General features: G+C 43.2%; 1 protein-coding gene across 2 annotated transcripts in view; it reads left to right on the top strand.

Annotated features, from left to right (window-relative positions):
- The window catches only part of ctnna1 (catenin (cadherin-associated protein), alpha 1), a 145,203-nt gene that overhangs the window by 87,969 nt on the left and 30,063 nt on the right, over positions 1-27,171 (top strand). For both annotated transcript variants that reach the window (XM_017713551.2, XM_037542400.1), the window contains 5 exons: positions 295-451; positions 2,770-2,970; positions 8,043-8,194; positions 16,539-16,649; positions 21,809-21,990. In XM_017713551.2, the coding sequence (XP_017569040.1) occupies positions 295-451; positions 2,770-2,970; positions 8,043-8,194; positions 16,539-16,649; positions 21,809-21,990 (803 nt within the window). The remainder of the gene's footprint in view (positions 1-294; positions 452-2,769; positions 2,971-8,042; positions 8,195-16,538; positions 16,650-21,808; positions 21,991-27,171) is intronic.

Below are 27,171 nucleotides of genomic sequence, written 5' to 3'. Positions count from 1 at the left end.
GCCTGTGACATCTTTTTCATCTCCACTCTAATTACTCCCATTCATCCTCCTGCTTTGATCTCGACAAATGGGGCTCCTCCGCTAAAAACAAGCCACGATTAATTGCAGCCTCTCTATAATGGCCAACAACGAATTACTCTGTTTTATATATGGAGGACAATAAGACCAACAACAACAAAACACAGATAAAAGAAAAGGGGCAACCGATAATTAAGCTATACAAATTCAAGTTTGTATTTTTTTTCTTCTTTATGCCCTGACAACAGAGTAATTGTTCTTAATGGGTAATTGCAGGTGATTAACGCTGCTTTGGCCCTGGCTGCCAAGCCCAACAGCAAGGTGGCGCAGGATAATATGGACCTGTTTAAGGAACAGTGGGAGAAACAGGTGCGCGTGCTCACGGATGCCGTCGACGACATCACTTCCATCGACGACTTCCTCTCCGTGTCCGGTAAGCCCACGGGAGCCTAATGATCCAGTGTGCTGTTGCTAAACATTGGGTCATTGTTAGCTTTGATTACCAAGCAGTGCTGCTTCCTGGCTGTGTTGCACTGGCATCAGCAATCAGCTCTGCCTTTTGGGAGTAGGTGGAGTGTTCAAATACAAGTTGAGAAGCTTTCGTGTGCTGCCTCAGGGTCGTTCACTACATTTAGATAGACAGTTGTGGTTTGACACAAGTCTGAGAGGTGGTCTTTTAATTTAAACGACATGGCTTGGTTATGTTCCAACCAGGTCCCGCCAAGCTTAGCGATATTTAAATTCAGGCTAATTCTATAATAGAATTAAGATGGAGTTGGACATGTAAACACTCACTGACTCTCATGCAAAAGGGTTTGAAACATTTTGCAGCATTTTTATCTGTACCATAAATGTCATGACAGCTTTGACACCACATTGGTGTTCAGCTATGCTGGCATGCATGTATATGGGACTGTATGTGGACTAGCGTTTTATTCAGCTCGCATTCTTTCATGTTGTCATCTATTTCAGGTATTGTATCTTTTAAAGGTTAATTCCGTCAATGTTTTTGAAGTTTCTGCTTATTTGGGATGGTTCACTGTAGAGAAACTTGCCATGTCAGATTTCTTTAAAGTGGTGGTGATGGGAACCAAGCGTCACAATGTCTACAACACCATTATAGACATTTTATTTATAGAGTTTTTTATAGTTGATGTCCGTGGTAAATCTGAAAAAATTGATGACTTTGTTTACGTCTGTACTACTAAATTACGCAGACGTTTTAAAGAAATCTATGGAATACATCTTGCAGCCCTTTTCCAGATCTGTCTGATATTGTAACATGTAAGGGATTTGAATGGTCAGTTTGTACAAGATAAAGTATTCCCTAAAAATCTAGGTAAACATCAAATTTGTCAGATTATAAGTTACCAGGTCCAAAACAAACACCACCCTGTGCCATATAGCATTAAAATAGTAAAGTTTCAGTTAGCATATCCATTCGCATATCCAGCCATCCATCCGTCTATATATCCACCCTTCTTGATGTGTTTTTTTTTTTTTTTTTTTTTTTTTAATTGATTGATTGAGGTTTACTTTTACAAAGTGATCTTTGATTGCAGTAAATTGCAGAAGGTAGTTCATTTGGGAATTACTACTTATTATTATTCATACTTGATCAAAATCATTGTAGTTTTATCAGTAATCACTCATTACAGCTCTGGTCTCTGCTGCTGACAATTCTGCTCAAATATGGATTTAGACGAAGAGCTTTGACCGGCTGTGTGTCTAAACGTAACGCCATGCTTTGAAAGTTACCCCAGAATTCATTAATGTAATATTTCATTTTAGCTCCTTTTAGCTAGCACATAGCAGCCCTGTATGTTTGACATTACTGAGCAGATCATGCAGAATGAGCGGTGCAGTATTTAACAGGAATGAGGACCACCCCCCAAATAAAACGACTTATTTCACTCCGCTTAGTTCTGTACTGAAATTGCAATGGATCTGGTTGTCAGAGACGTAATCGACACTGTTTGACATGCACTCTGCACATAAAAGGAATTGAACCACTGACCACGTCTCGCCGTTCTTTACGTGCCCTCTTCCTCCTCTGTAGTACAAATGGATTTTGTGATCCCCTTTTTAAACTGTTCTTAACCGACACACTGGGCTTCAACAATAGAGCACTCTAGTTCTGACATCTCCAGCCACAGAGGAGAAGGGGCTTTTAAGAACCATTAGCTAGATGGAGTTTCCTGGTATATTTTTACTCTGCTCTGAATAATGATTCGTCCGATGTCTACTCAGCTCCTTAAAGATGATCTGAATGCGCTCACCACGTATGGAGCGCTTGATTAGCCCCTTTCGGGCCAGACAAAAGCACTAAAGGCTCAGCGTGGTGTTGTGGCATTGACATCCTGTCACGTGTGTGAAGACACACGAGCTGCTTGTCAGGCTTGGCCTTAAGGAGTGCTCAACGGAGTGACGCAGCTCACCTCCATCCAAGGACACACCATGCTTTACACACAATGTTGATTTGCATTTTACAGGCTGCCATTAATAAGCCTTCCTGTGCGTTTGGTCTTCTGTGTTTTTTTCCTCTCCACCCGCCCTTGTGATTTCCAATTAACGTTCTTAAGCCAGATTTGATGCAAGTGCAGCATGAAGAATGAGGATTTCCTGCCTTAGCTCGTCACATTTAGGCCATTACGGGCATTTTGTCTAACACGTCCTTGATGTAGAGATGGGGTCATTCCACCCCCCTCCTTGTTTGTTTGACTGATTTGTTTGGTAATCTGTTTGTTTTAGAAAACCACATCCTGGAGGATGTGAATAAATGCGTGATCGCTCTGCAGGAGAAGGACGTGGATGGACTGGACCGCACCGCTGGGGCCATCCGAGGCCGCGCGGCTCGCGTTGTCCACGTGGTCACTTCTGAAATGGACAACTACGAGCCTGGAGTCTACACCGAGAAAGTTCTGGAAGCCACTAAACTGCTGACTGAAACAGGTACAGTCCACAGCTTTAATCTGTTTTGATGATCTACAACTTCATCGCTTTCACATAATTCATAGGAAAGATGATGAACAAAGCTGTAGATGATCCCATAATAACCGAGACCTCTGTCTAACTCTCAGAAATGAAGGTCCTGAACTGTCACTGAGGCAGCAGCCCTCTTGTATCTGGGGTGGTTCCCTCAAGGGTACATCTCATTACCTTATATAATTGTGTTATAATCCATTGAAATTATATTTTCTAAACTAAATCAGGTTGGTGGAAATCTAAAGGAATTAGAGGAACTTGAATAAATGATGGTAAATATTAGATGTTGTTATTTCTGTATTAACTTTTGTTTTAAATTTATAATCAAAGCACCATCTAACCCGTCAACGCTTGGCGTCAGGCAAGGAGACCTTGGACTCGTGCTGCTCCAAATGGCATATTGTTAGTCAGTGCTTTACTGTGGACATTATACAAGCTGCGTGTTAAGCTGTGGTAGTGTAGCTCAGAGGAAAAACGGCGGCAAAAGTGTTTTTGCTTACAATTGCTCCATTCCGTTTGCCATCTAGTTAGTGTTATGACCTGTACTGCGAAGAACGGCACTCATGAGAGCACAGCTATGTAGGCTAACAGCGTAATAACAGAATGCCTCGCTCTTAAAGGCTATAATGCTCCATAAAGCCGCCTTTATCGTGCCAGTCTTCAAATCTGGTTCTCTCACACCTGAGTTGAGGTGTTGTACATGCCTAATGTTTAGTGGTGGATGTCGTCCGCTCTGTACGTTCTGTCTTGCCAGGGCAGAAGGCAGGTCCTTGTTGAAAACGTTAATTATAAACGTGAATGTGCCTCTGACAAATAAGTAGTGTGCCAATTTGCCTAAGAGTGCATTGAGTGCTCAGAGCTGGAGTGAAGTCCTTTAAGGTAATAATTATTTTAAATCAGTCAATTATTGCATTGTTATCATGGAGATTGAATGACAGATACACAGATGCCTGGTAGCTCACAAACAACCTTGTTCTCTTAAGCTTTATTCATATCTCAGGCCGTGTGTAAATCAGTGTGTGTTCCAGGTAGAATGTAAAAGATGGGGAAAAATATGGCCCTTGTGCTCAGTGTCTAATACATGAAATGCAGAAATGGCCCTTACCCAAGCTGTCGCAGTTGTGAATATAAGGAAATTTGGTATTCCTTGGAGGTAAAAGCCTTCGTTTGTTTCAATTTTCAGTGTGTGCTGCATATTCAGGTGGTGTTGTACCTGCAAATCATGTCTATTTAATTGCTGCAGTCTCACAGATGGAGTATAATAGCCCACACAGTCAGAAGATTCAGAAGGTCCTGCTGAGATATGTAGACTGTCTGCCATATCTTAAAGAAAAGCATATCCTAGACCAAACTTCTGGGCCAGATTAAGGAGGGGGCAGAGAAGGAAACCAGAAGACTCGCATGCGTCATGACACTGAAGGCTGCCTTAACATCTTTCAAACCTCATTTCCCCCAAAGCCTGCAGCCTGGCCGCAAACCTTTTTTGATGCAGAGGCCAAAATGTTCCACTTCTTTTCTTTTTTTTTTTCTCCCTCATTTCTTCTCTTACACTCTCTCTCTCTTTCTCGCTTTATCACTGTCTCTCTCTTGCGTGCTCTCTCTCCCTCTCTCTCTGTCTACCTCATTTTTGGACTCTCGCTCTTTTTCTCGCTTTATCACTGTCTCTCTCTCGCGCTCTCTCTCTGTCTGTCTACCTCATTTTTGGACTCTCGCTCTCTCTAGCCCTCCATCTACCTCTCATTCTCAGGCTATCACTCATTCTTGGGCTCTGACTCTCTGTCCCCCTGTCATTCTCGGGCTCTCGCTCTCTCTCTACCTCTCATTCTTGGGCTCTCTCTCTACCTCTCATTCTTGGGCTCTCTCTCTACCTCTCATTCTTGGGCTCTCTCTCTACCTCTCATTCTTGGGCTCTCTCTCTACCTCTCATTCTTGTGTTCTCTCTCTACCTCTCATTCTTGTGTTCTCTGTCTACCTCTCATTCTTGTGTTCTCTGTCTACCTCTCATTCTTGTGCTCTCTCTCTACCTCTCATTCTTGTGTTCTCTGTCTACCTCTCATTCTTGTGCTCTCTCTACCTCTCATTCTCAGGCTCTCGCGCTCTCTCTCTACCTCTCATTCTTGTGCTCTTGCTCTCTGTCTACCTCTCATTCTTGTGCTTTTGCTCTCTCTCTACCTCTCATTCTTGTGCTCTCGCTCTCTCTCTACCTCTCATTCTTGTGCTCTTGCTCTCTGTCTACCTCTCATTCTTGTGCTCTCGCTCTCTCTCTACCTCTTATTCTTGTGCTCTCTCTCTACCTCTCATTCTTGTGTTCTCTGTCTACCTCTCATTCTTGTGCTCTCTCTCTACCTCTCATTCTTGTGCTCTCTCTCTACCTCTCATTCTTGTGCTCTCTGTCTACCTCTCATTCTTGTGCTCTCTCTACCTCTCATTCTCAGGCTCTCGCGCTCTCTCTCTACCTCTCATTCTTGTGCTCTTGCTCTCTGTCTACCTCTCATTCTTGTGCTTTTGCTCTCTCTCTACCTCTCATTCTTGTGCTCTCGCTCTCTCTCTACCTCTCATTCTTGTGCTCTTGCTCTCTGTCTACCTCTCATTCTTGTGCTCTTGCTCTCTGTCTACCTCTCATTCTTGTGCTCTTGCTCTCTGTCTACCTCTCATTCTTGTGCTCTCGCTCTCTCTCTACCTCTCATTCTTGTGCTCTCTCTCTACCTCTCATTCTTGTGTTCTCTGTCTACCTCTCATTCTTGTGTTCTCTGTCTACCTCTCATTCTTGTGCTCTCTCTCTACCTCTCATTCTTGTGTTCTCTGTCTACCTCTCATTCTTGTGCTCTCTCTACCTCTCATTCTCAGGCTCTCGCGCTCTCTCTCTACCTCTCATTCTTGTGCTCTTGCTCTCTGTCTACCTCTCATTCTTGTGCTTTTGCTCTCTCTCTACCTCTCATTCTTGTGCTCTCGCTCTCTCTCTACCTCTCATTCTTGTGCTCTTGCTCTCTGTCTACCTCTCATTCTTGTGCTCTTGCTCTCTGTCTACCTCTCATTCTTGTGCTCTCTCTCTACCTCTCATTCTTAGGCTCTTGCTCTCTGTCTACTTCTCGTTCTCGGGCTCTCGCTCTCTGTCTACTTCTCGTTCTCGGGCTCTCGCTCTCTGTCTACCCCTCGTTCTCGGGCTCTCGCTCTCTGTCTACCCCTCGTTCTCGGGCTCTCGCTCTCTACTTCTCGTTCTCGGGCTCTCGCTCTCTACCTCTCGTTCTTGGGCTCTCTACCTCTCGGGCTCTCGCTCTCTCTACCTCTCGGGCTCTCGCTCTCTCTACCTCTCGGGCTCTCGCTCTCTCTACCTCTCGGGCTCTCGCTCTCTCTACCTCTCGGGCTCTCGCTCTCTCTACCTCTCGGGCTCTCGCTCTCTCTACCTCTCGGGCTCTCGCTCTCTCTACCTCTCGGGCTCTACCTCTCGGGCTCTCGCTCTCTACTTCTCGTTCTCGGGCTCTCGCTCTCTGTCTACCTCTCGTTCTTGGGCTTTCGTTCTTGGGCTCTCGCTCTCGGGCTCTCGCTCTCTCTCTACCTCTCGTTCTCGGGCTCTCGCTCTCTCTCTACCTCTCGTTCTCGGGCTCTCGCTCTCTCTCTCTACCTCTCGTTCTCGGGCTCTCGCTCTCTCTCTCTACCTCTCGTTCTCGGGCTCTCGCTCTCTCTCTCTACCTCTCGTTCTCGGGCTCTCGCTCTCTCTCTCTACCTCTCGTTCTCGGGCTCTCGCTCTCTCTCTCTACCTCTCGTTCTCGGGCTCTCGCTCTGTCTGCCTCTCGTTTTTAGATTCTGTCTCTCTCTTGCTCTTTCTCTGTTGCTTGCTCCCTCAGTGCAGTTGTAAATTGTGACTGCAGAGGGAGGGTCTATTACCTCACGCGTGGGGAGATGTGAAAGAATTGGTTGGCCTTTGCTTCACAAAATGGTTAGGCAAACTGTTATAGATCACGCTAAATCGAGCACCTCATTTTACAAAATTAGGGGACGGTTTGTCTCAAATCACCTCATACAAGTACATCTCCCCTGTGTGTCTGTGAATGTGTAGCTCTCTCGCACTCTTTCCCTTTCCTCTTTCTGTTCTCTTCTCCCTCATTCTCTCTTACTCTTCCCTCTCTTCTTCTGCTCTGTCACCCCTTTCTGCTCTCTCTCTCAAATGTAAGGGAAATGCAGTAGATGAGCAAACAGCAGGAACCCCGTTCAGCCATAAAAGCTTTTTGTAATCACCACCCAAAATCCAATTAATTATTAAACAGGCAATCTGTTTGTTCGTTTCGCTGCTTTGAAAAAAAGAAAACCCGAAAGAACCAAATTGAGTGTTCCCTGTGGTGGCCTGTCTGGCGGATATTAACCTCTGCTGTGAATTTCCACAGCATGGCCAGTTTTGGGAGCTCTGAGCTCCGCTCTATGACCTCGTCCAGTGCACTGAGTGAGGATTAAAGGAGGGAAATTGCATCTCTTGCATATTAAAGCATAAGCAGTTCTTTGGTAACATTGTAGCTCCCTGTAGGCTTCCTGAATAGTTCTCAGTTGAAGCAGTCAGCTTTGAGTGTGTGTAATACAAGTCTGTGTATGTGTGTGTTTTGTTGCCACCTGTCTCTTAACTGATTAATTTAACAGACAGCCTTAAGAGTACTTTCATCTGCTATTCTTGGCTCTAAGAGGTAGCTGATTAAAAGTTTGCCCCAAGTGCTCATTAAACTCCAGCAGTCGACCAGCCCTCAGTGAATCATGTGGCTTGTTTAGTGCCGTCTCCCTGTAGCCAGTTCAGGGAGTGTGAATAAAAATCGCTTTCATTAAGGCAAATTCCGCCATAGATTTCTGTGGAGTGTCGTCTTTTTTTTCTTCCTGTAATTGAATGCAAGTTTCTGAATTGGACTGTAATTATAGGTGTTGAATTGGGTGAAATGAAATGGTGTCGATCCGAAGCCCTTTGACTTTCGAGTGGTAGAGGCTTGGTTTCAGTGGAGTAATTGGAGTTGTCTGTTAATTTAATTTTTGGTGCGCTGTTTGTGTGTCTGTGTGTGCAGTGATGCCTCGTTTTACCGAGCAAGTGGAGGCAGCGGTGGAGGCTCTCAGCGCCAACCCCTCCCAGCCTGTGGATGAGAACGAGTTCATTGATGCCTCCCGCCTGGTTTATGACGGTGTGAGGGACATCAGGAAGGCTGTACTTATGATCCGGGTGAGCAGAGAATATCATGTTGTTTTACATGCTCTTGTTTTTATATATATATATATGTTTAGATTTATTTATACACATACATACATACATACATACATACATACATACATACATACATACATACATACATACATACATACATAAAGGAGGTTTTGTGAGTGTACATCTGAAATCATAATGCATTCTCCTTCTGTGCTGTGATGTTTCAAAGTGCTAGTGATATCAGGGAGGTTCTAGCTGAGTGTTTCCTCTTGATGGAAGGTGAGGGTGGTGGTAGGGAAGCGTAAAACATTGGCCCAATCCCATTTCTTCTTTTTACCACTACCCCTTGTTTTTGAGTCACCCTAACCACTTGGAAATTAAGTTACAAGGGACAGTGGTTGAGATGTTCCTCTACGAAATCGGACAACCCTCAAATAAATAAACAAACAAACAAACAAACAGGCTACTAGTGCTGCTCTGTAGGCGACCTGGCCTGTCTTCAGTGATAGCAGAGAAGGGAGAAGTTCAGCTCCTCACTGCTGGGCTTTAGTTACATTTAGGGCATCTCATGCCTTCAAAGAGGGGCTATAAGACAATTATTTGTTATCGCCCACTGCCAATTCTTCAGTGATGTGAAGCTGAAGTCAGACATTCTCCAGCTTCTTGTTACAATTTTCCTGTTCCACCTTAAATGGTGCAGCAGCTACATTGTGATGCTTCAGGCGTCAGAACGGCTGGACTATTTAAGGTGGAATGGGAAAGTTATCTGGCTAGACTGTGTTTGTGAATGAATACCGTTCCCTTTCAATCACTTCTTTGGTTCGTGTCCTCCAATTGCTTTAACTTTTTTTTTTTTTTTTGGACACTGCAGCCTTGTTCACCTACGTCAGCTGTTTAATTCGAAATCTCTTCGTACACGTAGCGGTTGGGATAAGTGCCTTCTGGTTTTTTAAATTAATTCATTTATTTTTGGTACAGAACCATCAGCCTAAGTGTTAGAAGTCTCTGTAGCGCAAAATTATGACTTGTGTTGCGTTTGGATTGATGTAGAGGTCGCATGAATTCTGATCTGGCTGTTCAGACTCTCACTGCTGCCTATCGGTTGTTAACAGAAAAGAATAAGTAACATGGCAGTCTTTGTTGCCTTTGTCTTAAAGGCTTAATACCGTAATTAATTATTTTAAAAAATTATTTAATGGTCTAATTTTCCCTGCTTGCTGTTTGTGATTTAAACAAAACTCAGAAGGCGTTTTAGAGACGGGCCAAAGTCGTTACATTGTGATCAAAGATTATGGAAAAAACAATATTGTCTTTTAAGTGATACATGAGGAATTGTGCTCAATATGAACAGAGACATGAACTAACGATGATTGTTAGACATCAGTTTTGATTTCAGGTTGCTATAAGTTTATATAAAGGACTTGAACTCATAAAACTGAGTGAGCAAATCAGCCCAAAAGAACACCTAAATCACTTGTACAGTTAGCACTGTGCAAGTAGAATCCTCTTTTGTTATCCTTACCACTTTTCTTAACCCGTTTCCCTTTATTTTTTTTGTGTGGGAGATTCTCACTGAAACATTGATGGAGGTTTCATGTGCTGATTGTTCTTTGCTGATATCTGTTCTAGTTTGGTAGCTCCATTTCAGAACGTCCTGGTTTTCTCCTCCAAGATGACAGTAGGCTCCACTTCAAAAATCATCGCATCATAGCAGCTAACTGGGTGCTGAAGTTTTCATCAGGTGCATTTATGTGGAAATGTAGGCTGTTCCAATTTTGTGTGACTTTACAGCTAAATTGAAACACTTTGCAAGCCTTTCTCAAAAAAAGCACATGCACCTTTACTTTAAAGCTCTGTTTACCAGTCCTGGTCTTAGAATACCTGTAACCTGTAAATTGTAGTGTTTTGCCAGCTCGTACGTACCCACTTTAACCCCAGGAAGGGTTTGCTAATTAGATGATTAGTCGGATTAAGGGTGGTGAAACAAGGGAAACAGTGGGGTGTAAAAGAGCTGTCGAGGTTTTCAGGTACAAGATTGAGTATTAAAAGGTAAGGTAATTTAGTCAGCCTTCACTTTAGTGTGATTAAGATCATGGATCTGCCATATTATGCAGAAAGAAGCTTGTTTAATGTATTGTCCAAGTGTGTTAGAGAGGCTTCTGCATGTAGCCTCATTGTTAAAGGTTTTTTTACTTATTATTATTATTATTATTATTATTATTATTATTATTATCAAAGTAGCTGCAGTTGTCTGAGGATTAGTGGCCTTTTACCTGAATAAGGAGCGCAAGATGAGCAGATGGCTGTTTCCATTCAAGCTCGCTTCCACTTGGGCGTCACTAATGTTCCAACAAAGAGCACTCGCCACTCCCAGCCCATCGTTAAGGGAAACTGCTTGACCCCTGGACCACCTCACTCCATGACGGGGAGCCACTAGGTTAAAGCTTGTTAATTGAGGCAAATTTCATCTCTCATAGTTTCCACAGTAATGAGCTTTCAGTTAATCGTAAAGATAACGCCGCTCCCTTCGGAGTAATTGGCTTGTGGTGTTTGGGAATGTTATTTTTTTATTAATGGACCAAGTGAAATGTAGAGCGCTGCGTGTCTCGGATGATGAAGCACAATGAGGAAGTGATTAAGAGGAATTTTGGATCCATGGCCCTTCTTCCTTCATCACCACCCTTTCCTTTTTTTTTATCTGATTGCTGGGGCTTTCCTACACTCCCCCAGGGGCATTAGAGCTCTCTCTACATGTCCCATTTACCTCACTTTGCCTTTGATTACATTTACACTTTGTTTGCAAGTCTCCGTCAAGATCTTCCATTCAGTCCCCATCGGTGTGCAAACCCACATTGATGCTGTTTTGTTCCTGGTTAGATTGCACAGCCAAATAGTACCAGGGCTCTCATTAATAAGGAGGCTTGAATTTGATAAGCACCAAATTAGATGGGGGGGAATTATGCTGTATTTGCATGATAATAAGTAATTGATTTCATGAATGCAGGCTTAATTAGCTTTTTTTTTCTCGTTGTGTTTTAACTAGAGAGCACATGGGGAAACGCGCCCTGGTACTGTGTTCGATTTCTTTTCTTAACCTGCTCCGCTGTTATCCAGATTGATTAAGCAGTTAAGGTGAGGCCCTGAGGCAGCCTAGCTCTACCAGCCTGCTGTGGGAGGACTTTGGCTGCAACTAACATTGTTTCTGCTTATGCTGGAGCAATGCACAAGGTTTTAATCTCCGATGGCCTTCATTGGCAGAATAATGAGTTGATGCTTTTTCACAGATTTCAGACTCATTGTTGCAGAAATTGCCATTTTATTAAGACGAATTAAAGCTTTTGTGGTGTCTTCCAGGATGCTACCTACCAGGGCCAGCAGGGTTCTGGCTCTCCTTTTCACACTTCATACAATAAAGCTTTCTAAAGGCTTACAGTGAAGTTTAACTTTATTGCTAGGCATCCAACAAGCAGCAGATTAATACATAAATTACCTGTCCTGGTCCAGACAAAACAAGAGAAGTTATTCTGTTCCTTCCTGTGTTGACCGCAGGTATTTTTTGTGCTGGACGGCTGTGTACTGAGAACTATTATACTCTCTATAGTAATTACAGACTTTTCAAAACTTTGAAAACCTTTGAATATTGTTTGAGTTAGCACTGTCAAACTGTCAGACCCTGTCAAAATCCCATCAGTGATGCGTCCCAGGGCTGTGCCTCTCTCCTGTAACTTATAAAAATCAGCCCAGTGTAATTGGTGAGGATGCATATTCGTGCTGGACAGGATCATTGAGATGGATCAGTGTTTCCTGTCACCACTTAAAGCTCCATGGTGCCTTTATTGTTTGACACACTGATAGCTTCCGAGTGAGCGTTGTGCACGCTCAGAACATGTTTTACCTGGCTGTAAAATCACTGATTATTGCCTTGTTTCATCAAACAGTGAAAGGCCACTGATGTGAAGTGTTTTTGTTCATGTGATGTGTTTGTAAAGAGTTCCTTTTTCAATAGATTTGTGTATCAGAATTAAATTTAAATTGAATTGGCTGAAATGGACATATCACCAAGTTGATAAATGGAAGATTTGGATCGAAATGGGACCCCTGTATGCACATCAGAGCAATATTACCTATTACGATTAGTGTCCGAATCTTAAGATTGAATTCTAGAGTGAGTTTGAGGGCATATTAGTCACTCCTACTTTCTCGTGAGCACTGTACCAACTTGGCCCGCTCTTCTTCCAGTCTCTTCCACAGTTTGGTAACTGTAGTGGATTTCTTAGCCATAACATTGTCACCAGGGATCTTCCAGAGATTCTTGTTCGGGTTCAGATCGGGACTCGGAGATGCCCATTACTCGTTTTGTAGGGTAACAAGGGGCATTGTCTGGCATAAAAACTGCTGGCCAATTGAGAGATATTCACAGGGAAGGAACTGTGTTGGCGAAGGAAGTTCTGGTAAACATTAACATTCACTTGGCCATGTAGCTGTATGAGAGGCCCAACTCCTGCTGCAGAAAACATCTTCCAAACTGGGACACTTCCTCATACAAACTGAACTGACTTCTTCACTCTTTAGGCTCAGTCTTTCTCCCAGTTTGATGCAGAATATATTGTTTACCATCACATCCAACTTGCTCTCTTTACTGAATATTGGACCAGTTGTCTTCTATCCACACATGTCCCTGAGCGAAGGTTACTTTAGCCTTTTCATTCCTTCTGCTGATGAGAGACTTGATTATTGTGGAGTGGGCTTGTCTGAATTCTTTCAGATGGCAAGACCCTGAATGCCAAGACCGGAGCCTTGTCCTGTTTAGCTCTGAATTGTAAAGAAATTCTAGTTGCAGTGTTGAACCGATTCCCCATCGAGTCTTCATATCATCCTGCTCTCTTGTGCATTTGTCTTACGTGGATGAACAGCATTTTAAGGGACTTGAATGAATTTGTGTCATTGTAAAACTTCAGTGTTTCAAAAAGCACACTCTTGGAACGGCCGATTTCTCTTGCAGCGGCTGCAAGAATCATCCCTTTGGACTTTATCTGAACAACCTGCTGTCACAGGGTTTGTCAGCTTGCGGCAGCTTGCCATTTTGCAAGAAGAGTGAAATTGTGGCCAGATATGTAGGGTTTGGCATTGGCATTTGAAATTCCACACGTTTCACATGCATTTTTTTATATTGTGATGTAGAATATTTTTATATGATTTAAATATCCTTCACCTACATCCCTTCTGCTCATGTTAGGATCATTTTCAATTTGGATTAGCAGTAATTGTAATTTTAATTCTGAAGTGAGGCTCTGTTACAGTCAAAGCCAAAGAATTTTCAAAGAAAATTCAAAGAGCCAAAGAAACTTGCTACTCTGTAGTTTGCGTTCCTTGTCTCTGTGAACAGACCTTGTCCACCTCTCTCCCTCGAGTGGACAGGCCATGACTAGCGGTCCATCAGCCGGATTAACAGCCTCTTCAGAGGAGCGGCTCCGCCGGCCATTTCCCAGCCCAGCCACTCTGCAGCTCCTCAATCCGAACAGACAAGTGGTGTGGCTTAGGCGGCTGGAGATGGACAGAGTCTTTAACCTCTGTAAGTGGAGCCCCGGATGTCTCCCGGTGTTTGACAGGCGCTGCAGCCAGCCGCCGCCGGGGATGTCTCTGGCACTAATGGTCCTGCCGAGGCACAGCGCCTCAACAGCCGGAGAGAGGCTCTCCCCGCCTGGGGACAGCCTGAGCCCACCTCACCATCCCCCGCAAAACGCCTCCAGCGCACATAGCGCGCACGCTGCTTATTCAAATGACAGTCCTCTCTTGGCCCAGTTTGTTGACATGATGCATTTGTGCAGAGCGAGGAAGAGGCGACTGTTCAAAAGTTTGGAATCATGGTTTTCCAGTATTTAGCACTTATTTTGTTACAGATACATCCGGGTGTTTGTTTCTCCTTTGGTGCAGAAAAAGCCTTTAAGCTTCTGGGAAGTCTTTACACTAGACATTGGAATGTTAGTGTTTATCCACAAGAACATTTGTGAGGTCAGGTACTGATGTTGGATGATCTGGATCACACTAACTCATCACGAAGGTACTGGATGGAGCTCCATCACTCTAGAGAATGCAGCTTCCTCTTGCACAGCTGGGGGAATGTAAAACCTGCTTTGGCTGGTGCTTGGCATTGGACATGGTGACTTTATGTTTACGTGGGCTACTCCAGACCATCCCATTCCACTGATCAGTGCTTTTCTGTGCAGATTATACAAGCTGTCTATGCACAATTGTGAATGCTCAGCCTAATAATTTGTTAATAATCCAACGAATAAGTTAAATGAAACAGAATATATCCATGTAAACACATCAGTCAGAATAGACTGTAGGCCATTCAGAATACAATTTCTATCCGGTTGAACAAGGTGGGTAATCTGGTAAATAATCTGTTAAATTTGAGAATAATAACCATGTCAACACCTGTATCTGATTACATTCCCAGTTGGAAAGTATAAATACGTTCTGCTCATGTGCGTCACGTCACAGTGAAAGTTTATACTATTTAACATGGCAGAGCAGAGATTGGTCTGCAGAGGAGATGAAGTTTATGCTCCGATCTTTAAAAGACGGCGGTGGGACGGACGTCCAGCTTATGTGTCTCAGAACACGACGTCTTCTTTAATAAGGACATGTGAAGGACGTTTTCCTGACATGAGTCTGGTATTTTAAAGTAGTTAAAAACACAAACGCCAACTGAAAACTTCTCTCACTCTGACTGGACTCACGTCCTGCTTGGTTTTCCATGCATGCGCATCATTTTGGATCTCATTACTTGTAGTGTGCACGTAAACGGAGATTTTCATCAGACTGTTGAGTAGAGTGAGCAGATAAATGCCTCAATTTTAATCTATAATCAGAATATATTCAATCAGATAGCAAAAATCTTTGCATGTGAACGCAGCCAGTGATCAAAAGTGTCACGGCTCATGACTGCATCCTATCCGAGAGGCTCATGTTCCTCACACAAGTCCCGTAGGTGTTATTTTTGTTACACTCCTAATTGTTAATTTAATGAGTGATTCCAAACAAGCGGTTATATATGTGAATGGTCTGTGAGGGCTCTTGCCCCGCGCATAACAAAGCAGGAGGTCATTTATAACGAGTAGGAGAAGCACAGCGGTTCGCGCTGCTTTATCTGTTTCACTGATAACCCCACTTCCTTTCCAGAGATACCAAATGTATTCATGAAAACACATGCTGCTTCCTTGCAGTGGATTGTCATTGATATTTGCCGCAACGTCACCGTACTGCCCTCCCGGAGTGGCCACTACCGTCGTGCTGCATGCGTTATCTCTCTTCAGACTGACCTGCCGGTTTCTATTCTCAGCATGGCTGAATCTCAAGCCTGTCAGAATCTCGTCCTAAATGGATGCTATAGACAGTTGAATAAGCATGACTTGCAGCACCGATGGGATAATACATCCTTATCTGCCCGTATCTCTGCTCTCCCATATCAAGTTGAAATATATTTTCTTGTCAGTCAGGGGTATTTTCCCCCCTCTCCTTCGCTCTTCTTTCTCCCCCATTTCCTCGCGCAAAGCGAGTCGAGGCTACCTCAGGTTGAGAGTGCATACTAATAGGGGAGTGGAGTTATGAGCTGCATACTTGGCATTCAGTGCAGGAGTCGGAGAGAGAGAGAGAGCGGGGGGGCGAGCGAGTGAGGCTGGGTGAAAGGATAAGGTGGCCGCCTCACTTCACAACAGCCCTGATCATTTCTCTCTCGCTTTCTTTTTCCTCCTCCCTCTCGCTGTCTATCTCTGTCCTCATTCTTTTTTCCCCTCTTCTTTTCTCTTTACCTGTTTTGCCCCTTTTTCTTTTGCCCTGTCACTCCTCCTGCCCTTTGTTTTTTTTTTTTTCTTTCTTTCCTCTTTGCTCTCCCCTTTTTCCTCTCTCATACTCGCCCTTCATCATTCCTCTCTCTCTCTCTCTCTCTCTCTCTCTCTCTCTCTCTCTCTCTCTCTCTCTCTCTCTCTCTCTCTCTCTCTCTCTCTCTCTCTCTCTCTCTCTCTCTCTCTCTCTCTCTCTCTCTCTCTCTGACCAGCGACAGATGGGAGTCTGATTGAAATGTTTTATTCCCGGTATGGCCTCTCATACTTCCCATACTCCCCACTTAAAATGCATAGGCAGCACATTACGTTTGATTTACAAATTCATTTGGAGTTTACAGTTGCCCAACCCCAGCACCGGCAGGGGGACATATATCTACTCCAGCCATCTAGCCGGCGAGACCTAAGCTTTCCTCATAGATCATAAGCAGCTAGGGTTATTTAAAGATATTCAGATGCTTTGCTAACACGTTTCTCCTCCATCTCCTACCCCTCCCTCCATATTTCTTCCACAGACTCCAGAGGAGCTGGATGACTCTGACTTTGAGACCGAAGACTTTGACTCTCGCAGCAGGACCAGTGTGCAGACAGAGGATGACCAGCTCATTGCTGGACAGAGTGCCCGGGTAAGACAAAAGCCTCTGGGAGCATGATGTAGCTGAACTGGAGGTACATGTAGAAACACTTGTCATCAATACAAATCCAATGCGTCCCTAGGGCAGACCCACCAAGTTCTCAAATTAGTAACATTTTTGGGTTCATGCGCTAATAAACTGATCTGTGGTCCATTTAGATCTGTTCTTTCATAGCAACAGATGCGAGTTGGTCAGAGCGTTGTCCCTTCCCTCCTAATTAATCTAAAGTTCAGATTTGGTGCTTAAGGTTGAGTTAGCAGTAATGCTATGCTTCCAGGCTGGACCGTGTCAGACTGGACTAATTGAAACCAAAACCTGAAAATCGTGAATTTGCTACCATGCCAACAATGTCAGACTTACACAACCCCGCAGCTTAACAGTGACCTTTCACATGGATAAAAAATAAATAACGTTTAAAATGAAAACATGCTAAATTAGTGTGTTTTGAGTTTTAATTTGAATAATGTGCGAGAATTCGTTCGGTTTAATGGGGTTTCTGTCTACGCGAAGGTGTAAAATGCAGGTCCAGAAAGGAAAAATCCAACTGCCTGGACAACTCTGCTGCGGGTTTGATATAACTAGAGAAGCCAGGCCATGGAACAAAGTCCTGGGAAGGATTTTTACTTTCTGGACCTGAATTGTCTTTAAAGCTTGTCCAACCTAGCCACAGTTATGTCCCTCGAACATAATCAAAGCTCTTATATAGAGCTTATGTAGAATAAAAGAAACCATGAAGCTGTTGAAGTTAGACCATGAATCCAGTTTGTAATCACTGGTGGTTGAACTGTTGATTTAACTGCTTGGCCACCTGGTGTCTCACCTACGAGTGAGCACAAAATCCTGGACTGGTAAATGAATTCAGAGTCGAGGCTTTAGGACCTCTGTCACATTCAGGCATCATGCAATTGTATTTTATATGACTTGTATTTGAACGTACAAGTTAATCTTAGTTAGAAATCAAGGCTTTTGAACGATCAAGAAAACCATTAGGCAGGGACAACCGTACGTTTTCCATCCTGTAAAGGTCTTTTTCTGCTCAGGACATTGCTAATGTAGCAGAATGAATCAGTTGTGTAGTACATTTATCATTATTACTTTATTTATATGTTCAATTTTAATAGGCTCATGGTTATTGTTTAGGAATATACTAAGAGATTTTAAAGCTAATCGCTTCTAATCGTTTAGCCTTTTTTCACTTTATCCAGCTTCTGGTTATTCATTGACAAAGAACATATCTCCCTGGAATCTGTCATTATGCAAATCATAAGACTTCCGTTTGTGCCTGAGTTCATTCATGCAGGGTAAATGAGGCCTAAGTCATGGTTCTATTTGTCAGGAATCCCCATGGGTCAGATTCTACAGATCTTATGTAAGCAGTAAAAAGCAGCAGCGCTTCCATTTCCTCTCCCAGTTGTTTGAAATTATCGCTTTTTATTTTTGTCATTCTGACAGACAAGAATTGGGCAAACCTGCTTGTTCTTCGGTATGAATGATAAAATTCATCAGGAGCGATTTGCAGAATGCTAGCGAGTATAAACGGTCCCCTTTTCCCGATTCTATGTATTAAGTGCCTCCTCAGAGGACAGGACTAGTTAAGGAGGAGAGGAGCAGTGCATTGGGTTCGGTAATGATATTCTCTCTCGCTCTCTCGCACTCTTTCGCTCTCTTTCGCTCGCTCTCTCTTTCGCTCTCTCTCTCTCTCTCTCTCTCTCTCTCTCTCTCTCTCTCGCTCGCTCGCTCGCTCGCGCTCTCTCTCTCTCTCTCTCTTTCTCTCTCTCTCTCTCTCTCTCTCTCTCTCTCTCTCTCTCTCTCTCTCTCTCTCTCTCTCTCTCTCTTTCGCTCGCGCTCTCTCTCTCTCTCTCTCTCTCTCTCTCTCTTTCGCTCGCGCTCTCTCTCTCTCTCTTTCTCTCTCTCTCTCTCTCTCTCTCTCGCTCTCTCTCTCTCTCTTTCGCTCGCTCTCTCTTTCGCTCTCTCGCTCTCTCTTTCGCTCTCTCGCTCTCTCTTTCGCTCTCTCGCTCTCTCTCGCTCTCTCTCTCTCTCTCTCGCTCTCTCTCTCGCTCTCTCTCTCTCTCTCGCTCTCTCTTTTGCTCGCTCGCTCTCTTTCGCTCGCTCTCTTTCGCTCGCTCGCTCTCTCTCGCTCGCTCTCTTTCGCTCGCTCTCTCTCTCTCTCTCGCGCTCTCTCTCTCTCTCGCGCTCTCTCTCTCTCTCGCGCTCTCTCTCTCTCTCGCGCTCTCTCTCTCTCACCCCCCCTCTCTGTTGGTCTCTCCTCTAGTTAATGTTGCCACAAGCTCAACAGCCAAAAAAATAAAAATCCTGTTCTCCTCCATTCCTCCAACTCTCTCTTCTGTTGCCGTGGTAATGCTTATGAAAATGTATGTGGCATGAATAGAGTGTAAGGACATTTTTTAAATTTATTATTTTATGCTATTTTTTCCCCCTCTTTTTTAAACTCCACAGCCTTATGTAATGTCGGTTGGTATAAGGTGGTTACGCCTCTTATGATAGAGCGAGATTTGAAAGGAACCCAGTTGTACTTGGGGATCTTGTTAGGGCAGATTCAGTTTTCTTTGAACATATTTCACTGGCTTATGCTAATTTGTGTGGCACGGATATGTTGGGGGGGTGAAGTCAAATATGGAGTTGAATCACACGTCGTTCTCTTCAGTTGCTCTGAAAGGACCGCGTTTTCTGTTTGCACAAGTTGGTCACCTCTAGTCTTGACCTGAAACACTCGATCTCTGCCTCCTCTGAGCTAAAAGTACAGTCTGCAGTCTTGAAAAGCACATTTTTTCTGAAAGAATGCATTTAACCAAGCCTGAGTCTACAACCTCATTAAATGCTGAGATATGTAGACTGGATGGCCAGTTTATTAGAAACACAGAACTTGTAAACTAGGCTGTACAATTGATCATCTTCCTCTGTTTATCGATGGACAGGGACCCCCTTAGAACCACCAATAAGCTTAAGACCATTCTCAGCACAGCAGTGGCACTGTTGTGGTATTGTGTGTGGCTCTAACACAAGCATGTGAGAGGTGGACTATAGTTGATAATAGAAATAATCTACAAAGTGCACTTAAGTGGTAGGTCATAATAAGATGGTCAGGGGTAAATGTACCTAATACCAAGTCAGTACAGCGATGTAACTCTAAAATGTTAACATAAGTAGAAGAAAATGTGCTTTTCTTAATTGGCATTTAAGTCTCAGACACCACTATTTTTGGCTGTGTGCTTAATGTTTAGAAGGCATGTCTAGCACCGTGTTTCCCAGCCTGGTCCTCAGGGCCTCTCAGACAGATCACGTTTTTCCTTCATCCTGAGATGTGAATCTCTGTAGGGGCCTGCGGACCAGGTTGTGGAGGAAACTGCCGATTTAGCAGAACCAGTATTGTGGCTTCATGCGTTCAATTCAGAAATGTTCATTGAAAGATAAACCTGCCTACTCAAATCTTTGAACTTTACTGGAAACAAAATATTTAAAAAAAAAAAAAAGCTATTTTAATAACCTGCACCACTGACCGAGTGTTCCTTTGGTCTTTTACATTCCTGCCAAGTTCCTAAGCTAATGTCCTGTGTGGACTCCCGTCAGGCCTGAGAGAAGGTCCTTTCTCATAAGCCTTCTCAGTTGTGTCTAGCACCTCTTGTTTAATCGAGGGGCTCCTAATTGAATGTATAGGGACGTTCCACTGGATATCCCGTTTTTTTTTTTTTTTTTTTTTTTGTTTTGTTTTGTTTTTTAAGTTAACGCTAGCAGCCGTGTGTTAGCTTGCCGACATCCACACAGCGATGGAAGAAAGGAAAAATGTTACGTGGTGTGAATGAAGCTCATATTAACAGCTCGAGTCAGAAAGCAGTGGGCGAGGGCCTGGCTGTCCAGCCCCCATATTCATGGCCCAGCTTTATTTAAAAAGTGATGAACACATTTCCATGGCTTATTATCCAGCAGCAAATAAATGCTCCCTACTATTGATCCCTGCAGTGCTCGCGGCGAAGGAACATAAAAGAAGTAAGCGTTCGCTCAAGACTTCAGCCCAACCTCTGCGTTCGTGTCTAAGGGAGGGCTGTTCTGGATCATAGACTGCTGCGAAACACCATCAAAAGGGGCTGTGATCCTTTTGCAGTGTTTAGAAACATAAAGTGCTTCCATAGCCCAGACATAACTTGCCCAAAATGGAATATCTCCACCATATGGACTATATTGGTAAGGGGGAGAGAAATGGAGTTGGTGGAAATGAGTCACTTTATTGGACAAGTATTTGTGTATGAGGAATTTGTCTGGGTGAATGTAAACACTGAATGTATACTGAAATGAACACGAGTAAATAAAGCCACAGTAAGTAAAGATTTCCAGAATGCGCACTGAATGTAGAGGGTATTAACAGCAGTATAGCAGGGGGAAACCCAGTAACCGCTGCAGACATGCAAGAGTTCAATAAGGAATAGATGAATGAATACAGTGACGGATACGTAGGGAGGGATAATGTAATTTTACCCCTTTGCACAAATGTCAGTCTTCAGTAAATGTGTATATTTTCAGGTTATTAACCAAGAAAACGAGATAGCAGACAAGGTCAGGACCAATATAACTGTCCTGTCTATCTTTTTGCAAGGTTTTTTTTTTTTTGGTAGGATTAATTAAGATGAGGTTCAGTTTTAGGATTGGGCCTAAAGAAATCCCAGTAAGAAGCATTTACATATGTTTTACATGCATAAACATGTATACACATACACACAAAGGGCATAATAATAGAAAATGTTCATATTACGTATAGTTATATCGTCATTGTCAGGCCTAACCTTTACATCTCCAAAATGGTAACTTTCTAAAAGAAGAGGGGAGAAAACTTGGTTCTTCTGAAGACATTTTAATCTAACTTGAGCCATTTGTTTTAAATTCCTGTAAAGGTCATGTAGTATTTTTTTTTGTTATGCAAGTTATGTTAAAAAAAAAAAAGCTAACAGCGAATATGAAGACATCAGGTTTTGTTCTGTTTAATTATATTGACTAGGTGCTGACAGGTATGTTCTTCTGTGACACATTAGGCTTATTTCTTATAGGTAAGCGCATATAAAGTACATATGGGCTGTGTGTGTGTGTGTGCGCGCTCAGGTCCTCACATTGTATAAAAATCATTGTTTGTGTGACTGCAGGCCATCATGGCTCAGCTGCCCCAGGAGCAGAAGGCCAAGATTGCTGAGCAGGTGGCCAGCTTCCAGGAGGAGAAGAGCAAACTGGACGCTGAGGTGTCCAAGTGGGATGACAGTGGCAATGACATCATCGTGCTGGCCAAACAGATGTGCATGATCATGATGGAAATGACAGACTTCACCAGGTCAGAATGCCAACACACAGATGCTCCCCTCACACACACACATTCTCTCACACACACACGTTCACACGGAGAGGCATCCTTAATTCACCTCGCACTTTCTGAGCAGCTTTCTCACCTGTTTCTCACCATCCACGCGGTTGTTTTCATGTGTCCTGGCTTGGCAGATCTGTATCAGCTTGTGTAGGAGTCGAACGTTCAAACCAAACCAGCTTGATCCTTTTAAAATCTGACCTTTCCCCATAGTAGAAATCAGCCTGAGTGGTTTTGCCTCATATAACTCCTTAAACCCCAAGAACTCTCAGCTTACTCGCAGCTTTTAGTTCATCCTTTTTAAATTTCCATATCTCAGAGTAGTTATATAGTACTTACTGAATAATTGTTACATTGTGAGATTTCACAATGATTTCTTGGACTGTGACTCGTGGTCAAATCATTTGTTCAGTGTACGTTGTAAGCCTGTGTAAACCACATCCGTTTAAAGGCATGTGTGATTTCCGTAGTCACATGTGAGTAAAAGACAGGGTTTACTATGACACACCAAGTGATGGTTTGATTAGGTTGTGTTCAAGCAATCTCGGAGAACATAGTGACCCATGGAGATATCACTAATGTGCATATTATAGAGATAAGGTTAATAACTGATAACTCGATGAAAGTTGAAGCCGTTGCTGGAGTCTAATTTGAACAGATTCTCACAGTTTATTGGTGCTTCATGGTGTTTTGGCCTCAGCACACCTGCCATATACCTGCACTGTTGAGAGTTTTAACTGTGTGTGTGGTGACTGACATTCATTTCCTGCGTGTATAGCTGAGACACCCTTAGCAGGTGAAAACATCTTAAATATAGGTGATGTATTTTTAAGTTATTCCACCTGTTTCTTGACATTTTTACTTGTGTTTATCTCAAGGAAAGATTTTCTTTGGGTTTTACTTTTTATTTTCATCAGTAATTTTTGTTTTTCCTCTTTTGACACAAGTTGAAACAATCTTCTGGTGCGGTAAGACGATTACACTTGAAATGTCACTCAGAAAAGGTTAATATTACGCTTAAAAATAAGCTAAAATAATCATCAATGCTGAACGAATAGCACCTAAATGAAGTAAACATGTCAGAAAAAAAGCAAATATGATCTGCTGGTCCAGATAGTTACACTTAAATAGGTGAACTTAACATAAGTTTTCTAAAAACAATTAAAATAACTGAAAATGTCTAGAAATTAAAAGATTAATTAAGCAGTGTCTAGTGCTTTAATAAGTGTAAGTAAACCATTTTTATTGATGTTTTTACATTTACAGGTGATCTAGTCTTGAAATCTTGCTGTATTGGCAGTCTCTGTCTAGAAATGGGTCATAATGGGAGATAATAGATTGACTGACTGGATTTAAGATGCTTTCTATGCCAGGATATGTTATTTTTAACAGTGCAAAGAGAGGGCTTCGTCTCCTCCTCCAGCTCTGTCTCGGGTGCCTCTCCTCTTCAGCGTCCACTCCCTCTGCGCTACCAGCCGGCTCTGTGGGTTTTAGTGGCATCGTTCCACGTACAGTGGAGACACACGGGGTGAGAGTGGCAGGAAAGTGCTATAAAGGTTGGAAGGCAGTGATGATAGGAGCTAGTATATGTTAGCAGTTAAGGATGAAATGCTGGGGTTGATTATGAATGCAGTGATTAATCTTAAATGTAGGAGTTCTGAATGGGGGGGGGCGTAAAGGGCACCCACGTTTTCCTCTTTTACACACTGAATCAGAGATGGACTCTGTTCAGGTGTGACCGAGCAGCTCGTGGGCTTCACACCAGAGAGTCTCTGCCATCTGCTCTTCTGAAGGAGTCTGTCTCTCTACCTCTCTCTCTCTACCTCTTGCTTGGACTCTGCCTTTCTCTCAATCTTTTAGTCTCTCTCCTTCCCACCCTCTGCCTCTATTCCTTTCTGCCTCTCCTTCACTCTCAGCATACCTCTTTCTGACTCTACCTCCCTCCTCGTGAATGTCCTAAATTTCCTTCGGGATCAATAAAGTTCTTTCTATCTATCTATCTATCTATCTATCTATCTATCTATCTATCTATCTATCTATCTATCTATTACTTCTGTTTTCCTTCCCTCTACCTCTCTATGCCTTTCTCTTTATGTTCTCTCCCTTTGTCTCTCTGCCTTTTTCTCTTTCTTTTCCTCTTCTTCTCCCTTTGTCTCTCTCGCTTCTCTTCCTCTACATCAGTATCTCTCCTTTTCTGCACCTTTACTGGTTTCTTTACATATTTTTTCATTCATTCTCTCTCCATCACTCCGTCTCTACTTCTGTCTGTCTAGATCTCTCTTCTCCACCCTTCCCTCTCTCTACCTCTCTCTCTGTCTAGCTCTTTCTCTCTGAGCCTCTCCCTAGGTTTCAGTCTCTCTCCTTCACTCCCTCTACCTCTCTTCCTTTCTGCCTCTCCTCCTCTCACCCAGTGTCTCTGATTCTACCTCCCTCCTTATGTCTTTCTCACCTCCTAACCTTTCTTTTTGTTTCACTCATGCTCTCTCTCTGTCCCTTTCTCTGTCTCTCTCTCTTCCCCTCTCTCTTCCCCTCTCTCTGTCTGCCTCTTATCCTCATGTTCTGTATGACACAGGTTTAATTATTGCAGAATAGCAGTCACTTCTGCTTTCCTATCAGATTTTTTGTGTATTTCAGGGTAGTAGGTGAGTGGGGTCTGCTTTATTTATTCATGATGAACTGACCCACCCCCTCCTCGTATTCCGGCCAATCGTATGCGTTCAGAATGCTGATGCAACCAATGACCTACAGATCCTCTGTTTGATTTTGTGTTTTTCCCCCGAAGGATCAGGCGGAAAAATAATTGCAAAGTGCCTTTTCCCTGCTCAGCCCGCCACGCTGCATGGCAACGGTGCGAGCAAATGCATGCAGACGAGACGCCACCCGATGGCAAACCTCTCCACTAAAGCAGCCGCGCGGGTGTGATGATTCAGATTCATATCAGCTCAGTCTCCGTGTTCGTGGAGCAGTAATGTGTGTTATTATTAAATGGATTGTGCCTCGGTTTGAGTGAGTGCAAAGAGGCGCCGCAGAGTCAGGATTGTTTCCCTCCGAGGTTAAAAGGAGCCGTTACCACTTCCCCTATCAGGCTTCCCCAGAGAAATGAAAAACACGGATCATAACGCATGTGTTTGCACACAGGTGTTGGGCCATTGACATGTATAAAGGCGGTTTACAAGCACAAGAGACGTGAGAGGAAGAGAGCGAGACAGATACACAGACGGGCTGAAGGTTGCCACCTGTGCAAGTGTGCTAAGCAAGATCATATCCAGTTAATTCAGCCCATAGCCAAATTATTGCTCTTCCCTGACCTTGAGTGGGCAGACTATTGTGTGCAGGTTAATGCAGTGGAGGGAAATTGATTTCAGGCCCCTTTTTATCCATCGTTAAATCACAGGGGAGGGAGTGTTTACCTCAAAATGAATATTTACAGGCAGATGACACTCGAGATGTTTGACACCATGGTGTTGGTACCTGTAAAGCAGCGTTGCTCAATCCTGGTCCTGGAAGTCCACCACCCTGGAGAGTTCAGATCCAACCCACCTGAAAGCCTCGATTACCTGAATTAGTTAGATTAGGGTTAGAGCTATATTCTGTAGAGTGGTGGGTCTCCAGGACCAGGATTGGACACCACTGCTGTAAAGTATGGACGTATTGATAGGAAACTGTAGGTTAATTGTGCTTATTAGTCTTCTGATATTTTGATACCTCATCTGCCTGTTTGTATTTGCGCAAAGGGATGCTGAAATGTTGGCATCTCTTCTAACAGTGCGGCCGTTTCAACTCCCAGCGATTTTTCTGGGAAGTCTGTGCTGTTTGCAACGGTATCTAGTAGAGCTGTAACCGTTTAGGTTAATGCAAGAACTAAATAAGATATTTTAAAAAGCTCATCTTTTTCAAATGTATTACAAAATCAATTCATGTAAATGTACACTTAAAGCAGAATAAAACCTTAACTGAAATAATAAATGTAGACATCAAAGCTTGGAGCAGTTGTACCAGTCAGTCACTATAAAACAGCAATCAAGCTAAGTTAAATAAGTCTAATCACTCATTTTCCACATTTTGCTTTTATTGAAAAGTAGCTGGTAGAACGACTTGATATTCAGGTATTCAGAGTTCTGCCTTTGTGTCTTCGTACAGTTTTGGCACCACGTGTGTAAAGATGCAGTGTGAATTTCATTGTGGGCCTCGAGCACAAGGCTGTGAAACTAAAGCTGTGAAAGGCGCTATATAAATAAATCTTAATCTTATCTAATGCAGTTAATCAACCTGTTGCCTTTGTTACAGAGGTAGAGTTTGGCACTGAACGTTGCTGGAAGCGTTGGCTGTGCCGTTGGTAGCCGACACACGCTGTGATCGTGCACGGAGCGGTTTTGTCTTAGCGAGACAAAAAAATTGAAGTCTGCTTCACAGACACCGAGCCGAACCGTAGGCTACGAAAAAATGCATTAAAGCTAAAATTAAGGGTGACATTAATCTGTGAAGTGTCATTAAATGTTGGACAACACTGTGGGACAACAGTACAGCTAATAATAATGATATCTTTATTTATAGAGCACTTTTCATACCGGTGGCAGTTTGAGGTGATTTACAGACAGATGGCAATGTTTTACAGTAATAGACAAGACAATGACTGATCAGTTGAGCTGGGAGTTGGGAAATATAATATTGTGATACTTCAGGAAGTCTCCCTCGGCACAGCGTGTCACAGTATTTTGTATTTCTAGCTTCTGATAAGTTGGAACAGAAAGTAGTGTCTCAAAAACGATTTGTGTTTAACACTTCACATACTGTACTGCCCAAAATACAGTTAAACAGAAGTGATTACATGCCATTATGCCTTATGTATAAGAGAACTGTGTATATACTGTATATATTTGAGTATAGATGAAATCCTCAATATGCTCTGTGAGGCATATTGTGACAAATGTGTTATGGCTATATTGAGCAGTGGAAAGTAGTGTGTGTGGGTAGATTCAGCATGATGGCTTACTTTTAGATGCTCTTTTTAATTGCGGTCCTTCATTCTGGGGGCAGTCGTGGGAGGTTAGGGAACCAGCCTTGCGACTGGAAGGCCACCGGTTCGATCCTCTTGGCCAACAGTACGTGACTGAAATGCCCATGAGCAAAGGCACCTAACCCCCAACTGCT

Source organism: Pygocentrus nattereri, chromosome 11 (assembly GCF_015220715.1).
Source record: "Pygocentrus nattereri isolate fPygNat1 chromosome 11, fPygNat1.pri, whole genome shotgun sequence".
Lineage (NCBI taxonomy): Eukaryota > Metazoa > Chordata > Actinopteri > Characiformes > Serrasalmidae > Pygocentrus > Pygocentrus nattereri.
Note: the sequence above shows the minus strand (reverse complement) of the source record. Positions and strands in the feature narration are given on the sequence as shown.